The sequence below is a fragment of the Grampus griseus genome (assembly GCF_964374135.1).
Source record: "Grampus griseus genome assembly, chromosome: 18".
Taxonomy (NCBI): domain Eukaryota; kingdom Metazoa; phylum Chordata; class Mammalia; order Artiodactyla; family Delphinidae; genus Grampus; species Grampus griseus.
This window is the reverse complement of record NC_139012.1, coordinates 878,334-904,609: the sequence shown is the minus strand read 5'-3', so window position 1 is coordinate 904,609 and position 26,276 is coordinate 878,334. Positions and strand designations below refer to the sequence as shown.

Below are 26,276 nucleotides of genomic sequence, written 5' to 3'. Positions count from 1 at the left end.
AAGAAAACTTTAAAGATAACATTTTTCTTTGCCCGTTTGGGCCTCCTCCCTCCTCTTCAGTCTGTGCTGTGCATCTGCATTAACCAGACCTCCTAGGAGAGAACCTTCCCTCTTGACTGTGAGGGGGCCACAATAACCCACTACTCACTTTGGACGTGCAGACCTGGACTGTGTGAACCGTCAATATGTCATTCGACTCTAACCCTTCGTCTCAAAAACGAACCTAACTGTGCTTTGACCTCGAACGGGTGAAACAGTCTTTAGAATTTTCTGAGACTCTCCCCTGGGTTGGCTCCCACAGAATTTTCCATTTCTTTCTTGGATCAATAACTGAATAGGTTTTTTGTCGACATAAGAAAAGGCCATTTCCTTAGGCTCTTAGTTCTCTTAGGGAAAATGCCCGACGCTTTCACAGGTCGAAGGTGGATCCACAAACCCGTATCCAGTGGCGCCCACCTGAGCCCGACCAGTCCTCGCAGTAAAGGAAACACACGGCTGTGGGCTCGGGATCAGCCCTTCTGCTCTTCTGAGAAGTCCTTCCTGGGCAGAAGGAGGGGACACGGTGACCTCATCTCCTGGGTCTCCGTGCGCCAAGCAGCGTGTCAGGAGGAGAGGAGCCTGGACCGCCCCAGCCCCGCCCCCACGAGCGGCGCTGCTCTGGGGGGCGTGGCTCCCCCGCCGGCGGCCTCCCTGCCCTTCCCGGAGGCCAAGGCGCTCGCCTCCCCGGAGGCTGAGCTGCAGGCCCTGCTGCAGGCACGGCAGCTTCCCTGGACGTCCTGGGGGCAGCGGGCACCGGGGGTGGCCGTGCTGGGGCCCTGCCTCCCATGCCCCCCGCCTCCTGTCCGCGTGGCGGCCCCGCGTCTCCCCGGGGAGCTCTGCTCCCACCCACCGGGCACCTACGCGTCCTGGGAGGCCGCTGGCTTCGCCCCAAGCCCACCCAAGGGGCTCTCCCCGCAGGCCTCTGACCGAATCTCGCTGCGCGCAGCTCCTGGCCCTACGCCTGCTTCCTGACGGGAAATCCTGCCCCCTGCGTGCAGCCCTCAGAGGCAAGGACGAGGTGTGCGATGAGCACCACATTTTACTTCCTGTCTTGAAATTATTTCCAGCTGAATTCTCAAAGGAGAGAATACCACAAAATATATTTAGTAATTTTTGTCTAATGAATCATTTTAGAGTTATTTGCACACACAGGAGGATAAAACAAGGAGCACTGAATCAACAGCCCAGGGTTTATACGTAATCAAACAATTAAAAGATCATGACCAAATGGCAAAGACGCCCTCATTACAAAAATAAGAAGTGACGCTGAGTTTGTAAACTTCCGAACGATGCTGTTCCCGATGGAGCGTCTGAAATAAAACGCACTCTTGTGATTCCGGCGATGGTGTCTCCTCTGTGAGCTGCACGTGTGTACAGGCGGGGCTCGCGGACGGCTCTGTAAACAGTCGGAGCTGTAAAGCACTGAATCGAGGTGAAGGTCAACGAGCTACTCAAATACGCGAAAGTGAACGTCCACTAAAACGCTGATATAGACATCAGCCCACCCACTTCTGCAACAGTTGTTTCAATCCGGGGGGCTCGAGGGTCTTTCTTTTGTAGAGAAGACTGTCACTCTCCGACTTTACGGTCTAGGACAATGTGACGCACACTGACCTCCCAGTAAATCCTCAGGAAAAATCGCTCTCGGTTCTTTCCTGTGGGGTCGCCAGGCGTGGGCAAGCGGAGGGCGGTGTAACCTGCAGCCGCGATCATGGAACCTGGCCCCTGGGGCTGCAGACTCGCCCTGCGCCGGCCAACGTCGAGGGGAGCTCCGTGTACACCTTTTCCGAGGCTGCGACCCGGGTGGATTCTGGTCATGTTTCCACCACTTGAAGTGAGACCACCGGCTGCATCTCCCGTGGACGTTCTGGTCTATTTAAAAAGGGAACACCCGGCGAATATAGCACTTTCATCTCCTCCATCTGTCAGCACGTTCTTTGCCAAACATTGCCTCAAATACTTTGTTCCACAAAGTAGAAATAAATAAAAAGAATAAACCAGATGGGGCCGCCAGGTGCAGTAGGTAGCGGGAAGGGAACCTCCAGCTCCAGCAGAGATGCCGGCTGTGAGCAGGTGTGGCCGAGGGACGACGGAAAAGGCCCAGGGTCCGGGCCTCTGCTGGGACCCTTCCCTGTGCTTCTGTCCAAGGAGCCTCCCTGGGTTCTGCTTGGGGCCGACCCCAAGCCTGGTGTAGGCTTCCCGAGACTCCTGGGGTGGGGGCAGCCTGGACCCCCGCAGCCCACGTGCTGACCACCCTCCTGGAGGTGGGCCGGCCCCCAAGCCAGAGACCTCAGTCCCGTCCACTCCAGCTCTCAACTGGTGGGAGTGAAACTCAGCAGGTGAGACGCCCACCCCAGGGTCCCCATCCCAGAAGTTGGGGTCCTCATCCAGTTGCCCAGACACTGGACACGGGGCAGCGCTGTGGGTGCAGGTAACTGTCATGCTGCAGACACCCCTGGCTGGGCCCCGAGCACTGCCTGCTCTATAGAGGGGGGGACGCATACCTGGAGGGGTGACCGAGGGAGGCCCCCTGGAGCTGCGACCCTCAAACGTGCCCAGTGTTGACGCTGAGGACGTTTCCAGTCTGCTGGATGTTAATGGCCTGGTTGGAGAAGGGGGGGCGGCAGGAGTGAGCCCCTCCCTGGACAGAGCACAGCTGGCTGCACACCTCCTGCCTCCACCTGGCCCCCTGCCGAGCTCAGGGCCATTCGGGCCACCACGCCCGTTCATACCCTAGGCAGACCTGTCCTGGGAGGAGATGGGACAGAGCCGGTTCTTACTCAGTGCCTATCAAAGCTCAGGTCAGAAGCCTTGTCTCTGCAAGTGAACCTTCAAATCGGAGAGCAAGGGAGGGTGGGCGCCCGTCAGGGGAGCTGCTCCAGGATGAGCAGGGATCCTCCGGGGAGTCGCTCAGCTGTGAGGGCCGCAAGCATCGCGGAGCCTCAAGAGCAGGGCGCACTCTCCGCAGAGGGGTGTCATCAAAAGCATCAAAAGCAGCCTGGGCGCTGGGGGAGCCCCACCCGGCTCGGCCTGGACCCCCGTGGCCCCTAAGCCCCCCCACGCCAGGTTTCAGTCTGCTTCGTGGCTGCGACTAAGGTTTCAGCTGCACACGGTGTGACCCTGTGTCTGTGCCTCAGGACAGAGGCTGAGGGAACGGCTCGGAGAACTAACAGCAAGACAGCGACAAAATCACCTCCAGGCAGTGTGATGCCCGACCAGTGGTTTTTATTTCCGTCCTTGTCCTTCTGTACAGTGTTCCAATATTCTAGACAGAAAGTGCATCGTCTAAGTGACGGAAAGGGCTGCAACTGAGCAACGTCTCTGGCGGGAAACACTCGGACGCTGTGCGGGAGGGCGGCGGGGCTGGAGTGTGCACTCCGTCACCGACCTGCGCCCCGTCCAGGGCCTTGCAGGCCCTGCAGACCCCGAGGAGGCTGCTGTGATGATGGCGGGTCAGACGAGACTGGGTTACTTTTCTCACCAGTTTCTGAATGAAACCGTCCTGGGAATCGTGCACCTGAAAACAGCCTTTTCGCGGCTCTGACGGTCGCTGTTCTCTGGAGTCGACTCCCCCTGGTTCGCTGGCTCCGGCCAGGCTTGGGTGGACAGAGAGGCCACACCTGGATCCCAGTGGCTCCCTGACTGTCAGGTGGCTGTGGGGCCATGGACGCAGCCCCCCGCCCCCCGGTGGTCGCCATGTCAAACTGAAGCCCTCTGACTCTTTCCAGGACCGGCAGGGCCAGTCGGGGCCACTCACCACCCTGGCCGCGCCTGAGCCAGGAGGGGTCATGTCAGCACCTGCTGGTGACCCCGCAAGAGGCAGAGTGCCCTCAAAACCCAAGGCCACGCCCCAGGAGGGGACGGGACAGATGCACGGGAAGTCCAGCCCCGAAGGTCAAAACTTCCTGTGCAGAGACGGGCGTGAGCCTGACGCCCGTGAAGACGCCAGGTGTGGGCGGAGTGTACTGGCCGCAGGGCTCCCGTCCTCCCAGGGCCACTCACGACAGAGGACACGACCCCGCAGACCGGGCGCCGGCGCTCAGGGCCGAGGGTCACCGGGAGGAAGGAAAGGGAGTGAGGCCTCGGGCCGCTGGCTCCCGTGAGGGCCTCACTTTGGAAGCGCGAACGTGTCGTTGGCCCTGAGGATGGCTGGTCTAAAGGACAGCTCGAAGGACCTCTGGTCGCTGAAGCTCTGGGCTCTGTACTTGGACAGGTGTGCGCCCCTGCCGCCGCGTCCACGTCCCTGTGTGCCCCTCCCCGCCCCGGCGGTGTCCGGGGGCCCCCCCGGGGCGGGGGCGCGAGCCGTGTGGCAGCCCCCTAGCACGGCCGAGGGCACTGCAGAGCCTGGCGCTGGCCGGGGGCCGGGGGCCGTCGGGCTCTCGCCCTGCCCGCATGGCTCTCCGCGAGCCCCCTGACCACCCCTGGAGGCTGCTGGTCTCTGGGACGCCTCATTTTTGCCTGCGGGGGGCGCCACCTCTGCTGCCTTGCTCTCAGGCTGAGCCGAGTCAGGGGGGGCCGTCCTGCCAGCCTGGGCCTGGGCAGGGTGTGCCGGGCTCCCTGGGTGGGGAGGAGCTGGGGTCTTTGCAGCCGGGGCCCCATGTCCCCGAGGAGGGCCCTCTGTGTGCCTCGCCTGCTGCCTCTGCGGCCACTCTGGGCTCTTCCCAGTGCGCCAGCCGGGAGCTTCCACCGGGGCCGCCGGGTCGCCGTCCACAGCCTCTTCGGCCCCACTCGAGTGGGCCTTCTCGCCCCGAAGGCCTTCTCCCTTCCTTCCAGGACCGGCCAGCCTCGCAGCCCCCGGGGGCCCCTCCTCTTGCCCACGGTGACTTCTTCCGCCCAGGCTGGCCCTCTCCCCGCCCGCGACTTCCCTGGGGGCCTGGAGATCGAGGCGCTTCTGGGCCACCCGGTCCGCCCTTGGCCCATCCGCCGCTGTGGACGTGGGGGGAGGTTGGCGGGAAGGCCCAGCACTGGGAGGAAGCTGTTCCCCGGGGAAGACGCACGTCCCGCCCTTGGCCTGCTGGCTCCCAGAAGGCGGTGGCCCAGTGCCCAAAGCGCGGCTTGGAGTCCCCGCCACGTGGCTCCCCTGTGGCACCGGGAGATCTGGGGCTGGAGTCGGGGGCTTTGGGCTGCCCCCCCGAGGGCTCTGCCACACAGCGCCTGAGAGTCTGCCCCCAGCTGCCACCTTCCTTTCGCCTGCGGCCAGTTCACCTGGAGCTGCCACGCGGGGCTCGACAGGCAGGGTCTGGGTGCCGGCGGCCTCCCGAGGCGGGGCGGGTGGGGACCCCGAGGCTCTGCACGCGCTGCCGCCCCCGGGCTGGCGATCAGGCTCCTCGGCCGCGAGACCTGGGCCTGCGGGCCGGGCGGCGCCCCTTTCCTCCTGCTCCTTGGCCGCCCTGTTTCCGGGGCTCAGGGCGTCACCTGGCACCAGGGCTGGGGGGCTTTTGGAGGCCTCTGCAGCCGTCACCCGCCCGGGGGCGTTGACACTCCTCGGCTGTGTTCGTTCAGTTAAGGAGCTCGCTCTGTTCTCACCAGGATCACGGCTGGCGCTCCCTTCAGCCGTCAGCGGGGGCCGGGCTGGCTCCGGGGACGACGGGGGCCCCCTGTGTCCTTCCTGCTCACGAGGGGGGCTCTTGTCCACCGAGGGCAGATTCTCAGGCCTCCTCCCGTCCTGGGCCGGTGCTTCTGGCCTCATGGAGACACTCACCTCGCTCCTCCTGGGAACCCTGGGCGCCAGCACTTGCTGACCGCCGGGGGCACAGCCGGCAAGTCCCCTCCATCGGTTTTCCGAGGCCGCGGACCGCTGTGATGAGGTGCTGGCGTCATCAACAGGCCTTTCCTCCCGTCCTGGCAGCAGAGGCGTCTTAGAACTTAGCTGGGAAGCGTCCTCTCCCCAGGTGTCCTGGTGCTTCGGGAGCCTGTGTGAAGTCCCAGGGCTGCGTCTGGTTTCCTTTCCTCCAGGGGAACTTTTCTGCGGTTTCGTCGTGGGAACTGCCTCGGGGACGTCTGGACCATGGCAGGCAGCATCCTGCGGGGGCGCTGTGAGCGTTGGCTGTGCCCCTGGGCCCTGCTGTGGCAGGGTGGGCGGGCTCAGACCTGCCCTCGACGGGGCGCCCCTGCTTCCACCCTCGGCCGTAGTGGGAGGTGAAGCTCCTATATTTCCAGTCACACCCTCTCCTCCCAGAAGACGCCAGCCTTGGTCTTCAGGGCCTGCTGCCCTCTGCAGGGTGGCAGGAGGGGGCGGCACCGTGTGGACAGCCGGCAGTCTGGCCGCGACCTGTGGAGGCTCCATGGCTGGCTGTGTGCGCTGCGCGGCCTGGGCTGCATGCGCCGCGAGTGGAGGGAATTGTCCTGGCGCTCTCTCTTCTGGGCAATTCTCCTGGACAGCGAAGAGGGGCTCTGGCTCCGAGTCTGCAGTCATACTTTCCGTTTCATCCTCTGAACTGCAGACGGTCAGGGTGACTTCGGGGGCAGCCCCTGCTCTGCCCCCCACGAGCCCCGGCGGGGGGCCCAGCCTTGCTCCCCTCTTCCCCTGGGCAACCCCCGTCCTGTCGCCTCTCAATGCCGCCGTGCCCCCCGGGCTGGCTGGTCCCCGTGGGCTCAGCTCGGGCTCGCAGCCAAGAAGGACTTCACCCCAGGGGGAGACGTGAGAGGGGACTGCCCTGGGGACACACTCGGGCCCCGTACCTGGGAGCAGTGTTTCCGGGCCGTCCCTGGGGGCGGTCGCCCGGGGCGCGGAGGGCTGCCGGGGCTGCCCCCACCCTGGCGCTTGGCTCCCACCGGGCGTCTCTCGCGCGCGGGGGGCCGTGCCCGTTTCTGCTCTGGGCGCGCGGCGCAGATCCGCGTGGGTGACTCTGGCGCCGTGGGACATCCAGCTGCGGGGGCCGCAGACGACGGTGGCGATGCTGAAGGGCAGCAGGGGCTCGGCCGAGCCGGCCAGGAAGCGGGCGGGGGGCGCCCGGATGCAGGTGCTGGCCAAGGTGGCCAAGCGGAGCACGCGGCGCTCGGGCCGGTGCAGCGGGCCCCGCGGCAGGCGCTTCGTCCTGTGCTCCTGCGCGCGCAGCGGCAGGAGGCCGGTCTCCGCACAGCGGCAGCCGCTCCGCTCAAACGTCTCCCGCAGCTTGGCCAGCGCGGCGCTCCGCCTGCCGCCCGCCTTCGGCGGAGGGCCCCTGGCGGCTTTGGGCGGCTCCGCGGGAGGCTTCTCCGCGGCCTCCTTCTCCTCCGCGGCCAAGAACACCTTCAGGATGCTCTTCACGGAGCCCCTCCCGGCGGGGAGCCCCCGGGGCCTCTCGCGACCCAGCGGCTCCCGGCCCCGTGCGGGGCGGCCGGCCCCCTCCCTGGTCTTCTCCAGGAGCTTGTGGATAGTGGCCGTCACCAGGCTCCTGCCGGGGCCCTGCCTGTCCTTGAAGATCAGCCGCCCCACCTCCCGGGTCCTCTTGAGGCGCGGCTCCCGGCCGGTGCCCATGAACTTGGCCTTGAGGAGCTGGAAGCGTGTGGGTCGCCGCGGGGCGTCCTGGGGCTCCGGCGCCGGGCCGGTCTTGCTCAGCCCGCCTTCTGCCCTCCTGGCGGGAGGAGGCCCCTGGGGCCCGTCCTCGCGGCCGGTGATGTAGAGCAGCAAACTGCTGAGGATGGCTCGGGCCGCGGGGCCGCACGTCACCCTGCTGACCTTCTTCTTTAGGGCTTGGACATCGATGGGCGTCTCATTGCTGCAAATCCTGCCGCTCCTGGGGCTGTAGGGAAAAGAATGAATCGTCACCGATTTTATCATTTTTTCCAAGGCGGCTCCTTGGAACATTTCTCATGGGACAATCCCATTTGAAACAGCCCAAGAAGTCCAGGAACAGAAGCCTGGCGCCAAGCGGCTTGGGTTCTGGGGTATCCCTGTGGCAGCCTCGGAGAGTCAGGGTCACCCACCGCCTAGAACTTTGGGTCACTATTTCCTTTTCTGTTAACTGGCCATGTTTTCTGAACTGTACCCTCTGCAGGGCTTTGGAGAGCGTAAGGTATTTACATTTTTTTTTTTTTGTAGTGGGCATGTTTTTCTTGCATAAGTTAGGAGAAAAGCATAAAGGCTTCACCTTCTCTGTGTGTTCTCTGCTTTCCTCTAACTGTACTGCATTATATTCTGATTCAGTCCCAAGGGCACCGTCCCCACCCAGGCCCTGGGCGGGTCAGGCAGCGGGAGACTCAGCTGTGGGGCGGGAGCTGGGGCGCGGCCCCCGGAGCAGGAGGGCGCGGGCTTCACTGCCCAGTAGAGGGGAAGAGGGCTGGGGGCACCTGCCGGGACCTGCCCTGCTGAGCCCCCTCGGGAATGCTCTCAGGGAAACCCCGAGGCTGAGGGGCCTGAGCCCTCACCCTCCACGGCCCTGTCCCCAGACCCCTTCGCCCCAGCCCAGCGGGTCCAGGCCGAGAGGCTGTCCCCTGAGGGCGCGTCTGCCCAGCACTGGCAAAGCCGGAGCCTCCTCCCAGCTGGGGCTTCCACCTCTCCAGACGGTAGTTTGGCAAAGACGTGCCCAGAATTGCAGCCCAGCCACCAGCACGGCTTGCTGTTCATCCCAAAGAGACGATCAGGTTGCAGAGCAAAGATTAGTGTGCTGCGTGTGACACTGAAAACGGGACACATCCTAAGTGCCGGACACGGGGCAGGGGCCTCAAGAAACGTCACGTCTGAGTTTGAGGGAAGGCAGTCTACAGCAGGAAAGTGCTCAGGACGCAGCCGGCGGAGACACAGACCGAAAGCAGGCTGGAAGGGAACGTGCGAACATACTTTTCTTTCTGTACTTCGCAGGAGAGAGAGCTCCGTTTCTGGAAGCTGCACACAAACTTCTTTTAAGAGCCGTTAGGAGCGCTTCCGTGATGGGAGGACAGCAATGGGGCCCCTGCTGGCCTCACCCCCTGACGGGTGAGCCCCTTGGGTGAGCCGGGCGCCCGTGTACTGCCTGGGAGTGGATCCCGGACGGACAATTACTCCTTTCAAGTAGCGAAGGGGAGTGAATGTAACCGCAGAATTTTCCGTAGAACCCCGAAGTCACTCCTACTCAGTGAACCCACGCAGAATGCAGTTGCTCCCATTATCCTCAGATGCCGGAGGACCTGGGCGCCCAGTGAGGTGACCCCACCAGAAGCCCCAGCTCGGACGTCTCAGGGACCCAAGACCTGCATTTGCAGCAAGTCCCCTGAGTGGCCGTAGCTACTGGCCCTGGGAGCCACTTTGAGAACGGCCGGCATGGAGCGAGAACTTTCCAGCCTCAGACCACCGTGGGTTTGAGCCTGACGTGGTGGACGAGGCTCCGCAAACAAACCCAGACCTGAACCCCCTGAGCTCTGAGGTGGCAGGGCCGGCACGGCTGCGGGATGGCCACAGCCGAAAACACATGACCGCTGAATCTGGGGCGGCGCCGAGCATCTGAGGGGGTCGGGCTGTGCTGAGCCCCGGCCAGAGGGGGATGTGCCCTGGGCTCGCTGGGCAGCCAGGCTCCGGTGCACTGGCCCTCGACTGGTCCCAGCTCATTCCCACCCCAGGGCCTGAGCAGCCTGCGCGCGGGGCGTCTCGTGTCCCCTGCTGGGGTCCCTGCCTGAGCACACAGCTCCCAGGCGCCGCCCCCAGCACGTCCCCGGGGTGCCTCCCGCTGTGCACGTCTCATCCTTGCCAGAGGCCCGGGTGCAGCACAGAGCACGCGGAGTGTGGCTTTGCGTGGCCCCCAGTGGCACACAGCAGCGCCTGCGGAAGGGCCCTGGCCGCCGGGGGCGCCCCTGAGCGCCTCTCCACGCTGCACCTTGTGCCCGCCCGCCAGCCTCTCTGCCCTGCCGTCTTCCACTCCCCTCAAACTCTGGCCGTGCTGGGCTCCGTTCCAGCTCTACACTCTCCCCGCGCTGAGCCTTCCGGCCCGGCACAGCCACGCTCCTGACGAGCTCCTATCCATCCCTCAGGACCCTGCTTTCCCAGTGGCCCGGATGCCTTGTCCCCACTGGTCCTGTGAGGCCTCTTAGCGTCCCCTGCAGGGTGACAGTCCCGACCTCTGCACCCCGCAGTCACTGAGAGTGGACGGCAGGCAAGCTCCCCTGGGGAGGCGAGGTCCTTCTGTCCAGACTTCAAGTCTGCCTGTCCGGCCAGACTTGAAGGCAGGCCCAGCACATTCTTTTGGGACCTCCCTGCTCCCAAGGCACCTCGGGCCTGGGTGAGAGTTCCTGCCCATCACGGGGAGTCGGCCCAGCCCATCTCGGCCTGGTCAGCACTGCCTGGAGGACCGGTGGGCCCGTGGCTTCATGTCCAGCCCCTGGAGGCGTGGACGTGACCGAGCCCATCCCGGGACAGGAGTGGAACATTAGGGGCCAATCTAAACAGTAGCGCTGCAGCAAAGGTTCCTCATTTAGTCCCGTCAGTAACTCTGGCTCCCGAGAGGTCACTTGAAAATACAGGGACATCAGAGTCACTGTTGGCGACACACCCCTTCCCACCCCGGTCACCAACCGGACCCCCTTGGCAGTCACAGATGGGGCAGGACGCAGACCCTGCGTTCCCAGCAGAGGTCCTCCACTCCATCCTTGTCCTAAAACGGGAGCAGCGTCCAGCACCTCTGGGGGCCTGTCCCCTCCACGGGGACAGCCTGTTCTGCTTCATCGAGGGCCTGGTTGGCCTGGGCCTGCTCTACCACGCATCAGCACATGTCCTGGGGCAGCGACTGGATGTCCCCTGGCCCCCGTGTCCCCGCTGAGGTACGGGGTCTCCTGGGGCACAGGTCTGGCCGTCCCGCCGCCCTGGCAGGGGCACTCTCTGCGGCACTGAGACCCCCTTCCCCACTCTCGGCCGTGACCTCCCTCCAGGCCGATCCCCTGCGCCCCGAGAGCACGTGTGCTGCCCCAGGACACACCGTGAGTTCACATCTGCCACGTGGCCATGCTATCTACCGTCGTCTCACGAACACTCTTCCCCCAGCTGTGGGCCTGGGGGTCAGGGGCAGAGACAGGGACACGTCACCCCCTCGTCCTCCCGGCCTGGGGCAGATGGTGGCCGCTCACTCGGGGTGCGGAAGGGGCACACACCGCGCACTCTGTCCTTCCAGCTGCGGCTCCTCCCGCGTCCCCGTGGAGCCGCGAAGGCCAGGAGGACACAGCGACCTTCGGAGCCACCCCTCCCCCAGCGCCAAGTGGGGCTGCACGCAGCAGGCGCTCCGTAAGTGCCTCGCCTCCCCTCGGAAGAGACGGGAAGGAGGAGAGGCTGTCGTCCCCCGTCTCTACAGGCCATTGGCGGGGAGCTGGCGGGCGGCTCTCACGCTGACTGCAGGCCCCGGCTTGCGCATCCCTCATCAGTAGCCGTTCCCCAACTGAGGCACAAATGCACATCGGTCGACTGCGCTGAACATTTTAGTGGCCAGGGAGCTACCGGCTGAAACTTGCCAACGCATCAGAGTCTGACAACCTGAGCCTCTGTGTTTCCTGGAAATAAACCTGGATAAAGGCTGGTGGGCGTCCTCTGGGCCGGGGCCCACGGTCCCGCTCCTTCCCGCCTGGCCCTGGTCATGGTGGACAGAGGGCCATCCATCCAACTGGGCTGCCTGAGGCCCTGGGGGTTGGATGCTATTTCAGGACCTGGGATTTAAATAGCAGAGTGTTCTGCGGACACTCCCCTCATGTCTAGTGACAACTACTGCTGGGTGTGCGTGTCTGTGTGTGTGTCTGTGCATGTCTGTGTGTCTGTGTCTCTGTGTGTCTCTATTTGTGTCTCTCTGTGTGTCTGTGTGTGTCTATGTGTGTCTGTGTGTGTGTGTGTGTGTGTCTATGTGTGTCTGTGCATGTGTTTGTGTCTCTGTGGGTGGGTATGTGTGTGTCTATGTGTCTCTGTATGTGTGTGTCTCTTTGTGTCTGTGCATGTCTATGTGTGTCTGTGCGTGTGTCTGTGTCTCTGTGTCTGTGTGTCTGTGCGTGTGTCTGTATCTCTGTGTGTCTGTGCATGTCTATGTGTCTGTGTGTGTCTGTGTGTGTCTGTGTCTGTGTCTCTGTGTGTCTGTGCGTGTGTCTTTGTCTCTGTGTGTATGTGTGTGTCTGTGTGTCTATTTGTGTCTCTGTGTGTGTGTCTTGGTGTGTCTGTGCATGTCTGTCTGTGTCTCTGTGTGTCTGTGTGTGTGTGCCTGTGCGTGTCTCTGTGTGCGTGTCTTTGTCTCTGTGTGTGTCTATGTGTGTCTGTGTGTCTATTTGTGTCTCTGTGTCTTGGTGTGTCTGTACATGTCTGTGTGTGTCTGTGTCTCTGTGTGTCTATGTGTCTCTGTGTGTGTGTCTCTGTGTCTATGTGTCTGTGCGTGTCTTTGTGTCTGTGCCTGTCTCTGTGCGTGTCTTTGTCTCTGTGTGTATGTGTGTGTCTATGTGTGTCTGTGTGTGTGTGTCTCTGTGTGTCTATGTGTCTGTGCGTGTCTTTGTGTCTGTGCGTGTCTGTGTGTCTCTGTGTGTCTGCGTGTAGTGAGGGGGGAGAAAGCAATGCAGCAAACGGGGCCCAGTACAGTAACAGTGGGTAAAACTGGATGAAGGGTATACGGATTCTTTGAGCTGTTTTGTGAGTTTGTGTGTTTGAAGTACTTGAATACAAACGATTAAGATGGGACAGGGTTGCAGCAAAGCCGACCTGAAAGCACAGATGGCCCTGGGCCAGTGGGGACACTTGGGACCCTGGGGGGGGTCTCTGGGTTTCCCCTGGTCCTGTGCCCCCAGGGGGGCTGCAGTTCTGAGGGCCCTGTGGTCAGGCTCCAGCTAGCAAGTGTTTCCTCATTTGCGTCCCCGGGGGCCTGGCAGTTGAGGGGAGACGCCCCTGGGGCCAGGCGTGGGCTCTGGCTGGGTGTCAACGGGCACCAGAGCCTAAGCGCCGGCCAGAGGAAGGCACGGCCTAGTGTGTGGCCCCGCGCCGGAGCCACCCTTAGTGACGGGGGCGCGTGGAACCCCCGAAAGCCTCGAGGCTGCCATTTCCCCCACGCTGGTTTCTCCCTGTAACATCAGGGGTGCTCGCCTTATATTTCTACCTCTTAACTGGAAATGAGCCAACACGGGAGAGATTTTAACTCAAGTGGTCACGGTGTCCGCGCTCTTACCTAAGAGTTACTCCCACCTTTGGGGTGAATTTCGGTGATGAGGTTTTTAAACCCCGTGTTTGGGTGAAACGTCAAGTTGGGTATTTCCTGCTCCATCACGTGGCATCTGGTCCGTTTTTCCCATCCCGTCTGCTCCGGGTGCTGGGTTCATAGTTCACCGAGGGCTCTGCCTGCGGATTCGGGGCTGTGGTGAAGCCTCGACGGGTCCGGGAGGCCGGCGGGGCGTTCAGGGAGTGCCTTGTCGGACGGCCTCTCCCACCCCTGAACCCACAGCACGGGGCGGTCAAGCGCCGCTGCGGAGCCCCCGCTAAGGAGGCCCGGGTTCAGGGGCAGACCTGGTGGTGGGGCCGCTGCACCCTCCGAGGGGGCGCTTCTGGTCCTGCCCCGCGATTCAGCCCCGAGTGGCTCCCCCGACTGCGGGGGGCTGGGGGGGACATCATCTGGCTTCCAGACATGAAAACGCTGGGAAATCTAATGCACGATCTCTAAGCAAAGAGTCTGGGGACAGGAATTCATTGAAATCGGCCTGAAGTCTGGAAGCTCGCCACAGGGCGGGGCCGTGCACCTGTCCCTGGGGACGCAAACCCTTCCTGCCTGGCACCGCTAAGGCGGGGGTGTGGCCACAGGTGCAGGAGGAAAACAGCATGATAGCACACGCGTCAACGGAATTTCAGGCAAGAGTTAAAAAACCCGAGGGGCACACGTGTGACTGCACAGAAAAGTATCCAGAAAGCCGTCAAGTGGAAAATTCCCAAAGCAAATCACAGGTAATGTGTCATTCCTATTTGTGGAGGGAAGTCGTGTGTGTGTGTGTGTGTGTGTGTGTGTGTGTGTGTGTGTGTGTAACACAAATGCATGTATGCAAACACCCCCCCTTCCCGGCCGTACGTGTAGAGAACTTTCTGGAAGGACACGAAGGAATCGTGACCCACGGTTTCTCTGGTGCCTGGTGACGTGAGTCGGGTGAGGGTTGGGAGGAACCCTGTTCCCCACATGCCCCGTTTACGGGGTTGAGTTTCTGAAGCCGTGTGCAGGTATCACTTTTCTAATAAAAATGAAATCAGCAGGTGTTAAATTTTAAAACAATTTGAGTAGGTATGGAATTCTCGTCAGTACTTTTTATGGTTTTGTTTTTCTTTTCAACTGTTGCCTTTCTCTGGAACAGGAAAAGGAAATGGGGAGAGAGTTCTACTCTTATTTTATGATGCTGGTGAATTTCTATTCATGTGTTTTAATTTAATCAGTCTATAAGGAGACTCACTCCCTGATTCTCAGGATGGGTTTAATTCTCCTACATCGTCACTAAAGGTGGAGACCAAGTGGCCTCCAATCCAGCCACCCCCATTCCTCTGATCACTTCCCTTCCGCGCAGCAGATCGTGAAGGGCCGCTTTTAGGGAAAGCCGGGGACATGGGACAGACTCCACACAGGAAGCCCAGCCTGTCGTGTGTGTCTGGGCAAGTGTCGACTTACCTTAATTGGTTTCTGTTCCTGGAAGACAACTGTCATTAATCTCCCAGCCCCCCTACACCTATCTGGACCCCGCGTGGTGGAGCGTCCCCCCCTCTGCCTCTTCTGACTGCAAAGCATCTTGAGCAGCAAAGGTTAGTCCAGTTATTCAGAAACACGGCGTGGAGCCCACTGCGTTACCATGTGCAGGATGGCCCAAGGTTTCTGTCCAGCACAGCTGAGAGCCTCCCTTGCCCAAGGAGTGCAAAGTGATGGATTCTGTGGAAAACATGCCCATCCCGTCCCCTCGCCCAGGACGCCGGGAGGTGCCTCGGGGCTGAGTGTCTGCGTGTCCGGCAGGGACAGGCCCGGCTGTGCGCCAAGGCAAGCCTTCAGCACGCAGGGCCTGCGGTCACACGACGGGCCCAGCCAAGCCGCCAAAGCACATGTTACACGTCAATCACCAACCGCTACTTTACTCACACCAGAGACTACTTCAAAGAGATTTGTGTCCAAGGTTACTTTTAACAAGAGCAAGTGTGGAGAAGCCCCGGCCACGGGGAACAGGGCCAGCTCTGTCCTCGTCAGCGAGCCCGGGGCAGGGCGGCACGTGGGAGGATGCGGGCCGCACGAGGCCCCCGTTTCCTGGCTGCATCAGTTAGTCGTTCTGAGAGAGGCTGGCGTTAAATCTAGCGAGATGACACACGTGGGCTGGAGCTTAAACACAGCGCGCGGCCCCGCAGGCGCAGGCGCCGGCCACTCTTCCAGCTGCTCTGGGCACGCGGCGGCGAGGACGCAGACGCAGCGCCAGGTGCGGCCCCGTGAGGCTGGGGGCCCGAGGTGTGCAGGTGTCGGACCGCACGCCTAAGAGCTAGAAAGAGACCGTGCTGGGCGCCCTGCAGACCGAGGAGGCCGTCCGAGCAGAGCCATCGGGCTTATGGGTGCTATTGGAATCAGTGAGCGGATGCGTTAGTTTTGCGACAGGATAAAATACACCGAGTGTCCCAGAGGCCCTCCGTGGCCTCGCGTTTGGAGGTGGGGCTGCTGCGTCCAGAGGGACGTCAGTGAGGCGCTAGGCTTGGCCAGGGCGGGAAGACTATTCTCATAGGACAAACGATGTGTTTTATACAGCAGTTAGGCCTCTGAAACCGGGAGGAAAGTTAAGATGTCACACGAGCTGCGGGGGCCCCCCGGGGCCCCAGAGGCACCAGCGGGCCGCCAGGGGCTGGGGGCGGGGAAGGGGCTTTACTTCTCCTCCGCGGACAGGCGGTAGAGCTCCTCGCCCAGGCGCCGCAGCTGCTCCTTGAGCTCCAGCTCGCGGTACAGGCCTGCGGGGACGGCGTCCAGGCCGTGCAGCAGCCCAAACAGGCAGCCGGCGATGGCCCCCGTGGCCCCGCTCTCGCCTAGAACGAAGCACGGCCCTCAGAGCTGCACGGCGGTCCCTGGCCCCCTGGCCCCCTTGCCCCCTTGCCCCCTCGCCAGGAGGCCGGGCCACCTCAGCCTCTGCCCTTGGCCTCAGCCGAAGCCCAGGTTTGCTCTGGGAGGTGCCGGGGACGGGGGCGGGGGGGGTCCCCTCCCCCTCCTGGGACAGCCGCACACCCTGGTGCGCTCGGGTGAGCACCTCCCGCGGGTCCTGCGCACGCGCCGCGCACCACCCCCGCCGCCCCCGCTTCAGGCTCTCAGCCTCCTGCCCACCCCGTCCGCCGGCGGCCCTGGCCCGCTGCCCCTTCTCTGCTCCCCTGCCCCGGGAGGTGTCGCGTCTCCACACCTGGGCACCCGGAGGTCCCAGCAGTGTAGGTGGGGAGCCCGGGGCCCGGCAGGAGGGCCTGGCTGGTGGCCTCTTACTTCACACTCACGAGAAGGCGCATCTCACCTCCGTGGAACATGGCCCGGTGGCAGAGCTCCGTCCAGCTGCCCTTGGCTCCTAAAAGGGCATCGTAGGCAATCATGGGGGCGTCGTGGCCCCGCCGGCCCCCTCGGCCTTCCGAGCTCCATTTCCTGTAGGTCTGGAGAAAGCGCCACAGGTCAGAGGCCGCCAGGAACCACGTCCCGCGCGCTAGGGCACGAGCTTCTGGGTTCATCTGTGCGCCGACGTGGCGCCCCTGTGTGCCGTGCACTGCCCCAGGGCTGCGGGTGGGCACTGGCTTCCCATGTGCCTCACGCCAGCCGTGCCGCAGATAAGCAAACATGCCAGCTGCCGGGCAGAGACAGCCATCAGGGGTCTGGAGCGCTGTGATGGGGCTGCTGTGACAGCACAGCTGGGCGCCACTGCGTGATGTGAGGTCTGTGTGGGGCACGGGGACACGCGAGGCCGGGCAGGGGTGCCGCGTGTGGTCAGGGCCGCAGGCCGGCCGGAGGACGTGGTTGGGGAGGCCACGGTGGCTTGAGCAGCTGGTGGCTCAGAGCAGGTCCCTGTGGGTCTGTGGCGAAGGCTGACGAGGGGCAGGGGCCAGATTGGGCCGGGGAGGTGGATGCAGGCAGGTCACACCCCTGTGCCTTAGCAGCAGAGTCAGTGTCGGTCTGGGGCAACAGCATCTCCACAGGAAGAAGAACGGTGTTTCTGAGTCTTTCTGCGTCGGGGGGCCCATGAGAGATAAATGAAAGGGCGGTAGGAAGCACCTAAAAAGGGAAGGGTGGACCCTTCCTCTCCCCCTGCTCCTTCCTGACACCTGGAATGCAGATGTGCTGGCTGGAGTGGGAGCAGCCAGTTTGGACTATGAGGCGTGCTCGCAGAACAGCAGAGCAGCCAGACAGAGGATCCTCAGCTCCTCACTGCAAGGGGCTTCTGACTCAGCTCTGATTCCCTTGACGTGAGGATAATGAACTTCTGTCTTGGTTAAACCGCAGTTACAGCGGTTTCTCTTATGCTACCAAACACGATCCTGACAATTTCAGCCACTTGGGGGGGGTTTCTCAGCATGGGGAATGCCGGTGGTTTGCACAGACTTATTCATCCCTCTATCCCCAGTCCCTAGAAGAGATGAAGTGAGATGGACTATTTTCACATTTTCAACTTTTCTAGCACAAATCGTGCTTATAATCAGAGAAAATGGAAAGATAAAAGCACCATCCATTTGCAATGGGCTTCCTTCGAAAAGTCTTCCACGGCCCCGCCTGCCAGCTGCTCCCTCAGCCCACCTCCACCGCGGGGTCCCGTACAGCCGGGGGCGGCAGGCAGCGGCCCCGACAGCTCCTGCTCGCCACCCACGTCGCCGGCAGACCTACCTTGTCCCTCTCCTCCGCGCTGTAGCGGTCGGGAAAGCTGGCCTCGTTCTCCGTGTCCTCACTGATTTTTCTCTCCTCCAAGTAAAACTGCCATTTAGCTTCGAAGTAAAACCAGTGCTCCTGGTATTCTAAACACAGAGGCCAGGTGAGCGGGCTGTGGCGGCCGTCCAGCTGGGCGCCGTGGGCAGCGGGCGGGAGGGAGGAGGCAGAGCCCACGCCCTCCGCCCCGGCTAAGGCTCGGGAAGTTCGAAAATGCTCACATTGTAGCTACTTTGAAATACCAGCAAGGAAGATGGAGAGCGAAACCAGCCCAAAGAATTGCTTGACAATGCGCTGAACTAAGGCAGCGATCGCAGTATTTTTATTCTTAAGTGGCTTCTCTTGAAAATTCTGAACCTGTGTATTTTTCAAAATTAATTTTATTTATTTTTGGCTGCGTTGGGTCTTTGTTGCTGAGTGGGGGCTACTCTTTGTTGTGGTGAGCGTGCTTCTCACTGCGGTGGCTTCTCTTGTTGCGGAGCACGGGCTCTAGGCGTGCGGCCTCAGTAGTTGTGGCGCACAGGCTCAGTAGTTGTGGCTCACGGGCTCTAGAGCGCAGGCTCAGTAGTTGTGGCGCACGGGCTTAGTTGCTCCGCGGCATGTGAAATCTTCCCGGACCGGGGCTCGAACCTGTGTACCCTGCCTTGGCAGGCGGATTCTTAACCACTGTGCCCCCAGGGGAGCCCTGAACCTGTGTATTTTTATTAACTCAACACTGTGCCTGCGAAGTCAGGAGAGAGGACGTTCGTTATCCCTAACTAGCAGCTTGACCTCCAAGCCCCAGAGGCGCTGAAGCGACTTTTCTGAAGTCATGGTAGGAGGACGCTGCTGCAAAGTCTGGAGCAGCAGCTGCAACGGCTCGTGGATGACGGGTGTGTGTGTCGGGGGGGTGCCCGCGTCTCGAGAACCCAGAGGGGATCCCCGTGCTCGCCTGACCCTCCGCCCTCTGGCCAGGCAATACTGCAGACCTTCTTTGTGGGGTCAGCCTGTCACACGGCCCCCCCCGTCTGTCCAAGTCTTCTCTGGGTGTGGCTGGAGCCCACCTCCTTCTAAGGTGCCGGGGGAGGGTGTCAGGAGGGAGGCTGGGCTCACCTGCCAGGTGCCGGATGGTCCTTTTACAATACTCCTCGGCCAGCGGGACTGTCCTCAGCATGTCTCGTCCCCACTGCTCCAGCCGTTTGCCCTGAATGGCATACGACGCGAACAGGGCCGTGCACAGGGACCCGAGGAAACCTGGGGTGGCAGGAGAGAGGGTCAAAGTTGGCACCAGCCACGCCCCCTCCCAGGTGCTGGACACGCTGTGTCCTTGGGCTTTGCCAATTTGACCTTCAGTTACCGTCTGCAAGGGGGCAGAGGCGGGGTGGGGAGAGCACGATCCCCACCTCTAAGCGCTGCTGTGGGCACGGGATCCAAGCCCGGGTGAGCCCCTGCAGAGTTGCCCCACGAGTGGCCATGGGAAGCGGGACCCCAGGGAGGCGTCAGCCGCAACCACTTCTGGGGCAGGGACGAGCGTCTGGTTCTCGCGCCCGGGGTCCAGCTGCCGTCCTGACCACCTGCCACAGCCCACCTCCCGTCATGGGGTGCTTCAGCTCCAGATCTGGGACGCACGCTCCCAGGCAATAAAGGTAAGAAAAACTGACACTTGCCTCCAAAGGCAGTTCAAAAATTGCAAAGGAGAGTGGAGTTAAAACGTGCTTCCCGGTATTAAGTGTGTGCTGTCCGACCCTAGTCACCAGCCTAGTAATACATAAATTACCCAGCTCTTAAACACGTGAAACAACATTTCTTTAATAAGAGTGGGCAGGGCTTCCCTGGTGGCGCAGTGGTTGGGAGTCCGGCTGCCGATGCAGGGGACACGGGTTCGTGCCCCGGTCCAGGAGGATCCCACATGCCGTGGAGCGACTGGGCCCGTAAGCCATGGCCGCTGAGCCTGCGCGTCCGGAGCCTGTGCTCCGCAACGGGAGAGGCCACAACAAGAGTGGGCAATAAATTAACCAATGTTATAGATGTTTAAACTCTCACCCCAGGCTCTCGTACTCATGGCATTGTTTCCAAACGTTCAACATTTTCCTGTTGGAAGGCTGTTTATGTTTAATTCACTTCTGCTGAGTCGGGGGTTAGCAAACTCCTCTCCACCACCCGGACGTTGCCGCCCGGCTGAGTTACATGGCTTTGTGCTCAGAGATCTGACGGGCTCATCCGTGGGGTCCGTGGCTCAGCGGCCGCGCCTGCTGTGGACTCAGGTGCCACGGCGCCCGCGTCGGCTGCTTCCTGGAGGGCACAGGGTGGCCCTCGCGGCTCGGGGGCGACACCAGTCAGCCCGGACCCTGCAGGTGACCTTGAAAGGAGCACAGTCACCGAGAGCAGCGACACCCTCGACCCCGGGGGCCGGGAGCCGAGCTCAGCCAGAACTCAGGAGGGTTCTCCTTTCCTGAAGCTGAGCTGGCTGCTCCCCGGTCACGTCTCACGGGCGGGCGCTGGGTCGGCAGGCCCGCCCTCCCTCTGCAGCCCGACCCTGGGGGGCAGCCTGGAGTGTGGGCCCCCTGCGCACCCCGAGCGCTTTGTCCTGACACACGGGGGGAGCGGCTTCTGCCGCCACAGCCACCGGCCCCGGCCACGGCGCGGCGCACAGCGCCCATGGGGCCCACCGGCGGCGCCGGCTCCCCGCTGGACAGCCCGGCCGAAGTGCCGGCTCCCGGGGCTCCAGCCAGACCCCAGACTCGTTCGGAACCGGTGCCGTCCTGCTTTTCTTGTGACGTGACCGACTTTGAAGCGGGGAGAAGGCCTTCCCGTCCGGCCTCCCCACGCCTCCCCGCCGCCCGCGGCTGCCTCACCTGTGGGATGGTTGTGCGTCATCCGACCACACTCCACGCTGACCTCGAGGAGCGTCTCCAGCCGCCCCGGCTGCCAGTACCGCATGCCCACGCACATCGCCTTGGTGGCAGCGCCAAACCCGGAGCCTGCGTGGAACGTGGGATACCTGGTCTTAGACCTCTGTGCCAGGGACGCCGGCTCTGGAAGTCTAGCTCTCACGAACCATATGAAGATGTACAAAAACTATGTGCTACCATGATTATCACAGGGTCATTTAAATGAGTCAAAAGTAGGGAAATTGCCCACATTCCTGACAAAGAAAAGAGAGGAAAGAAGTTGCAAAGCAGCCATTAAAAACAGGATTTTTGACGGGATGAGGAAATGCTCCTTCTGGGAAAACGTAGGAGAGAGAATTGCATGCACAGTATGCTTTCAACGATATGTTTCCTCTTTTTTTTTTTTTTTTTTTTGCGGTACGCGGGCCTCTCCCTGTTGTGGACTCTCGCATTGCGGAGCACAGGCTCCGGATGCGCAGGCTCAGCGGCCATGGCTCACGGGCCCAGTCGCCCCGCGGCATGTGGGATCCTCTCGGACCAGGGCACGAACCCGTGTCCCCTGCATCGGCAGGCAGACTCTCAACCACTGCGCCACCAGGGAAGCCCACATCGTTATTCCTTTTAATGCCACATCTTTTAGAGAGGGTTAAATAATAAGTCAGCACCCGCGTCCTCACCGTTTCCACCGCCTCCCTGCCCCACTGGCGGTGTCCTCCTGCCCGAAGGACGTCCTGGGCATCTCTCCCTGGGCACCTGCCCGGCATGAACTCCTCAGTTCGTTTGTCTGCAAAGGCCACTTGGCCTTCGCTCGGGAAGGCGTCCTCTGGGTGTCGGCCTGGCTGGTGCTTTCTCTGCACCCGGATGGCTCTGCCTCTGGCGAGAACCTGCCGTCTCTGCCTTGGTGGTCGGCACCGGAGGCGTGTTCCTGTCTTTATTATTAGTCCGTCTCTGCCTTGGTGGTCGGCACCGGAGGCGTGTTCCTGTCCTTATTATTAGTCCGTCTCTGCCTTGGTGGTCAGCACTGCAGGCGTGTTCCTGTCCTTGTCATTAGTTTGGAGCGGTTTGATTGCCATGTGCCTTGGTGTCGTTTGCTTTGTGTTTCTTGTGCTTGGAATTTATTGAGATTCTTGGGCATGTGAGTTTATGTTCTGCGTCAAATTTGGAAACATTTGGGCACCATCTCTCCACATCGTTTTTGTCCCCCCCCTTTAAGGGCTCCAGCTGTAGGTGCGTGAGTGCCTTGACTTGCGCTTTGGCTCCCTGGTGCCCTTTCCACATTCTGCGCTTCTTTTTTTTTCTGTATGTCCCATTTTGGATAGTTTCTATCACTGTGCCTTTGAACTCACTAACCTTTTCTTCTGAAATGTCTAATCTGCTGTTAATCTCAGTCAGTGAATTTTTTTCTTTCTTTTTTTTTTTTTTTTTGCGGTACGCGGGCCTCTCACTGCTGTGGCCTCTCCCGTTGCGGAGCACAGGCTCCGGACGCGCAGGCTCAGCGGCCATGGCTCACGGGCCCAGTCGCTCCGCGGCATGTGGGATCTTCCTGGACCGGGGCGCAAACCCGCGTCCCCTGCATCGGCAGGCGGACTCTCAACCACTGCGCCACCAGGGAAGCCCCTCAGTCAGTGAATTTTTAAACTCAGACATTGCACTGTTTTTCTCTAGAACTGTGATGTAGATCTTTTTTATACCTACATGTCTCTATTTAACCTTGCAGAAATATCGAATCCACACTATTTTATATCCTTACCTGGTAACTTTAGTGATGGTGTCAGGGTTCGTCAGTTCTGATTTACTGCTGTTTCTCTTTGTTATGGACCATGTCTCCTGCTTCTTTATGTGCCAGTAACATTTGATTTGATGGCATCCTTCAAGGTAAACCCAGAAGGACAGGTATGCCCTCAGAGTCAACCCGGAGGGCGTGTCCAGGACCCCAGGAGCAGAGGCCCTGGGGGCAGAGACTGCAGCTGCCTGACAACATCACCCCGAGGACACATGAGATCATCACAGAGACAGACATTTATGCAGGTGGTGTATGCTTTCCTTGATGCACTGGCTAAAAATAACACATGTAAAGGGAAAGCAGTGGGAAAATGTTCCTAAACCAGGGATGGTGACAGAGGAGCTGGGCACGCTAGTGACTCTGAAGCCGGCGCCCAGGCTGGCTGGCTCCCTGGGCGACCGGTCAGTGGGGTGACAGGCAGGGTAGTGTCGCGGGGCCCTGTAGCCCCGTGGCCTTGGAGGGAGAGGAACTCATGCTCTGACCTTTCTCATTGAAGGGCGTGTGCCAGGCCAGGAGATAGTTGTCGGGCTTCAGCTGCGAGCAGCCCTCGACGGTGGCCGGGTCTACCCGCTGCCCCGGGAGCTTCTCGAGCACGTCCACGTAGCGTCGCACCATCTCACGGTACAGGTCGTCCAGGCACCAGAAGTCTGGGGCGGAAGGGGGTGTGTGGGGGGCAGGGTCAGACAAGGGGCAGGTGGAAGGCAGCGACAAGGGAAGCGACGAACGGCGTCCGGCCCCATCCCCCCAGGAGGAGGGAGAGTCTGGGGTCGGCTCACAGGACCCTGGCTCCCCGGAGAAACCTGACCGCAGACGAATGACGCGCTGTGGATCTCATTGCATTTCAGATGCTGTGGTTTGCTGCTGTGCTTCTTCTAGCTACACACCAGAATCTAGGAAAACCCAGGATCCTCGCACACGGCTCGCGGTTCTATCCGTGAGACGCCCAACTGGCCCGAAACCTGCTGTTCCTCGGGCCCTCGGGGACCCACGTCCAGGGTACAGGGAGCTGACCCTCTCCCATCTCCCTGTCAGCGAAGCGGCCAAGTGCCCGCTGCCCACCGTCCCCACTGCCTCCTCGTGGGAAGGCGTTCTGGGGACAAGCGTGGTCTCGAGTCCCTCGGAGACCATGGGCCACAGGACAGGGGCGCCCAGGCTGTCACCTGGGCGGCACCGGGTTTGGCTGACCTGTACTGGGTGACCTCACGTGACGCCCCCCCCCCCCCACAACGCGCCCATCACTGCAGGGTCAGGCTCCTGTCTGTCTACTGTTTCCTCCCAGACAAGGCTCAGCGAGGGGCGGTCACTTGCCGAGGCCAGAGCTGGCCAATGGATTTTAATCGCAAAGCCTGAGCACTTCTGCCATTAAATGAATCCACAGCGTGGTGTACAGAGGCCACACACCCTCCAAAGTTATTAAAGAAAAAAGCTGGGCTGTTTGAAAACTAAACGTAAATGAAATTCCAACTTGTATGTTTAGGGAGCTGAAAACACATTCGCTTGCCGAGTTTCTGGGGGCGCAGGCCTGCCCGAGCGCGCCCTGGTGACCCGCTGGCCAGAGGGCGTGCGTCTGTCCAGCTGCACCCGCAGCCATCGGAACTGGGCCCACTGCCACCGTCCTCACCCGGGGCGGATTCCGCCCTGTTCCTGCCAAGGGGACAGGACTCGATCCAACCCGGGGGAGCACGTTCTCGTCGGGGGCCGAGCCGGGAGCTGTCCTGGGGGCCGCCGCACGGGACGGAGACACGCCGTGGGCTCTGCCAGGTGAGGACCAACACAAGGGGACACGGACTGACACGGAGGGACACGGGAACCTGCCTGAAAGCCTCACAATCAGCCCCCGCTGTCCCCAGTTTCGGAGTTTGCAGACCCAGAAGGACACTTGCTGTGCCAGCTTGCCATGACGCTGTCTTATCTGAGGTGCCTTAGCTCTCCCCCCCGGCTACTTGGGACCCGGCAGAGCAGACAGCATTCCTGTGCGGTGACAGCAGAGCTAAACCCGGCTGCTGGCACCGGCCCGCGGGGTGAGCACAGGGTGACACGTACGTTCCAGCCACTTCAGAGCTGCCGTAAGTTCTAATTTTGCAGTGACGAGCTCACCACTCGATACCTGTGGGGAAGGTGCGCCTCACAGACACCCGCTGCTTCTCTGAAACTCAGTGAAGACCTGCTCCGAAAATCAACCTGCTCCTTAAGGAAGAGTGTCTCCCCTCAAGTCATAGCATCTTCTTAGGACAACTGGGAAACTGCAGCAACTCTCCGAGCTAAATCCTATTTTGGTAGGTGCCGTTTTAACCACAGTTCATTGGAATTTAGAAGTAATTCCCCCAAATCTCATCGTAATGGGTCCAAACTTCAAACTGGCTTATTATTTTATGTATTGTTGAAATAAACTCAGAAGCAGGCTTACTACCCGCAGCGAAAAGCTGAGCCCTCATTCCAAACCCCGAAGCGAGCCGTTCGGCTGGTTTTAACCCTAGAGACAGAGGCTCGGCCGAGTGAATGTTTACAAAACAGTGAAAGTCCCGGTTTAAGAACCTGAGGCTGCAGATGAGCAGAGAGTGATACTGTCACCCGAGAGCCTGCGTGGGAACACAACCCACGGCACGTCCGGTTTGCTGGGGACCCGGGTGTGACAAGCTGGTTTCAGCAGCGGCAGCGGGTGACCCCCGGCCCCCCCCCCTCACCGCGGGATCCCGCGCTCCCGCCCGCCGGCACGCTGGGGCTGAGCCTCACCTGTGACCAGGGCCCCTGCTGTCGCCATGTGCATGATGGTGTTGTCGCTCACCGGCCACCTCTCTGGAGAGAGCACCAGGTGGTCCAGTCCCCCCACCTTTCCCGGCTCCTTCTGGACCTTGGGGCCCGAGGCGCTGTCCTCCCCGAAGGCGTGTCCGTGCCCGAGTGCATCGCCCACGGCCCCAAGCAGCATCGCAGCCTGAAACTTCTCCATCTCTGCCGGCAGCTGCCGGGTGCCCAGCCTTCAGCCTGCCCCGCCGGCCCCTGTTCTGGTCGCCGCGTCGCCGTCGGGAGCCTCCCCGATCGGCCAGGCGCCCTCTTCTGTCCCGGGCGGGCGGGCGGCACCAATGAGGAAGCCGTCTGGGCCCGCAGCCCGCAGCCACGTGGTGCGCCCAGGGCTGGCTCTTCAGTGGGGGCACCTGTGGCTCAGAGCGCCGCTTCAGAGGGAGGTCTGCACGGCGCGCTGGGGAGATGCACACGTTTCTAGAGCTTCCAGGTGTAATTCGCGCACCGTCGGGCTCACTGCATTCGGTCCAGTCACTCGGCGTGTGTCAACCTTCCCCGCGGCCCAGGCGGAGAGCCCGCCCGAGCCGCGGCCCCTCTGCTCCCTGGGCCTCCACCCACCCACTTGGTCTCTGTAGCTCTGCCTTTCCGGGACTTTCAATTACATGGGATCGCGCTCGGCGGCCTCCACGCTGCGACTCGGCTGTCACACGCACGGCTCTGTTTTCCGGAGGACTTGTTGATTATAAAGCGTGTTTATGGTAGAAAACTGCCACGTGCGAAGGGGGAAAGCACGTGGAGCCGCCGCGTGCGTGATCACGGGCGTCCCCGCGGCCCAGCGTCAGCGAAGGCTCCCCGACAGCCAGCCTCCCGGCCGCTCCGTGTGTGCGCAGAGCCCGGAGCCCCGAGGGGCCGGCGAGGGCGCCCCGTGAAGGCTCACGCACCTTAAGCGTCCTCCCACCGATCCCGTTCCACGGGGAGGATGTTCACGGCCGTGCTGAGGCTGAGAGTGCGGGGAAGCCCTGCAAACCAGGGACCTTGACTTGAAAAGAGGGGTCAGGAGAG

General features: G+C 61.7%; 1 protein-coding gene across 4 annotated transcripts; it reads right to left on the bottom strand.

The window, feature by feature from the left end:
• Positions 1 to 1,178: 1,178 nt before the first annotated feature.
• ADPRHL1 (ADP-ribosylhydrolase like 1) lies at positions 1,179 to 25,518 on the bottom strand. Of its 4 annotated transcripts, XR_014298051.1 has the most exons (9): positions 25,209 to 25,518; positions 22,958 to 23,122; positions 20,657 to 20,782; positions 18,915 to 19,055; positions 17,784 to 17,911; positions 16,432 to 16,564; positions 15,808 to 15,961; positions 2,544 to 7,763; positions 1,179 to 1,998 (listed from the first exon to the last, which is right to left on the bottom strand). XR_014298051.1 is itself a non-coding variant. In XM_082675536.1 (8 exons), the coding sequence occupies exons 1-8, from the start codon at positions 25,420 to 25,422 to the stop codon at positions 4,148 to 4,150; spliced, it is 4,677 nt and encodes a 1,558-aa protein (XP_082531662.1). In that variant the 5' UTR covers positions 25,423 to 25,518; the 3' UTR covers positions 1,179 to 4,147. The 4 variants fall into 4 exon arrangements, 3 of the variants coding, with proteins under 3 accessions (XP_082531662.1, XP_082531663.1, XP_082531664.1); XM_082675536.1 differs by having other exon boundaries at positions 1,179 to 7,763; XM_082675538.1 differs by lacking the exons at positions 1,179 to 1,998; positions 2,544 to 7,763 and having other exon boundaries at positions 15,019 to 15,961.
• Between the last annotated feature and the right edge of the window lie 758 nt (positions 25,519 to 26,276).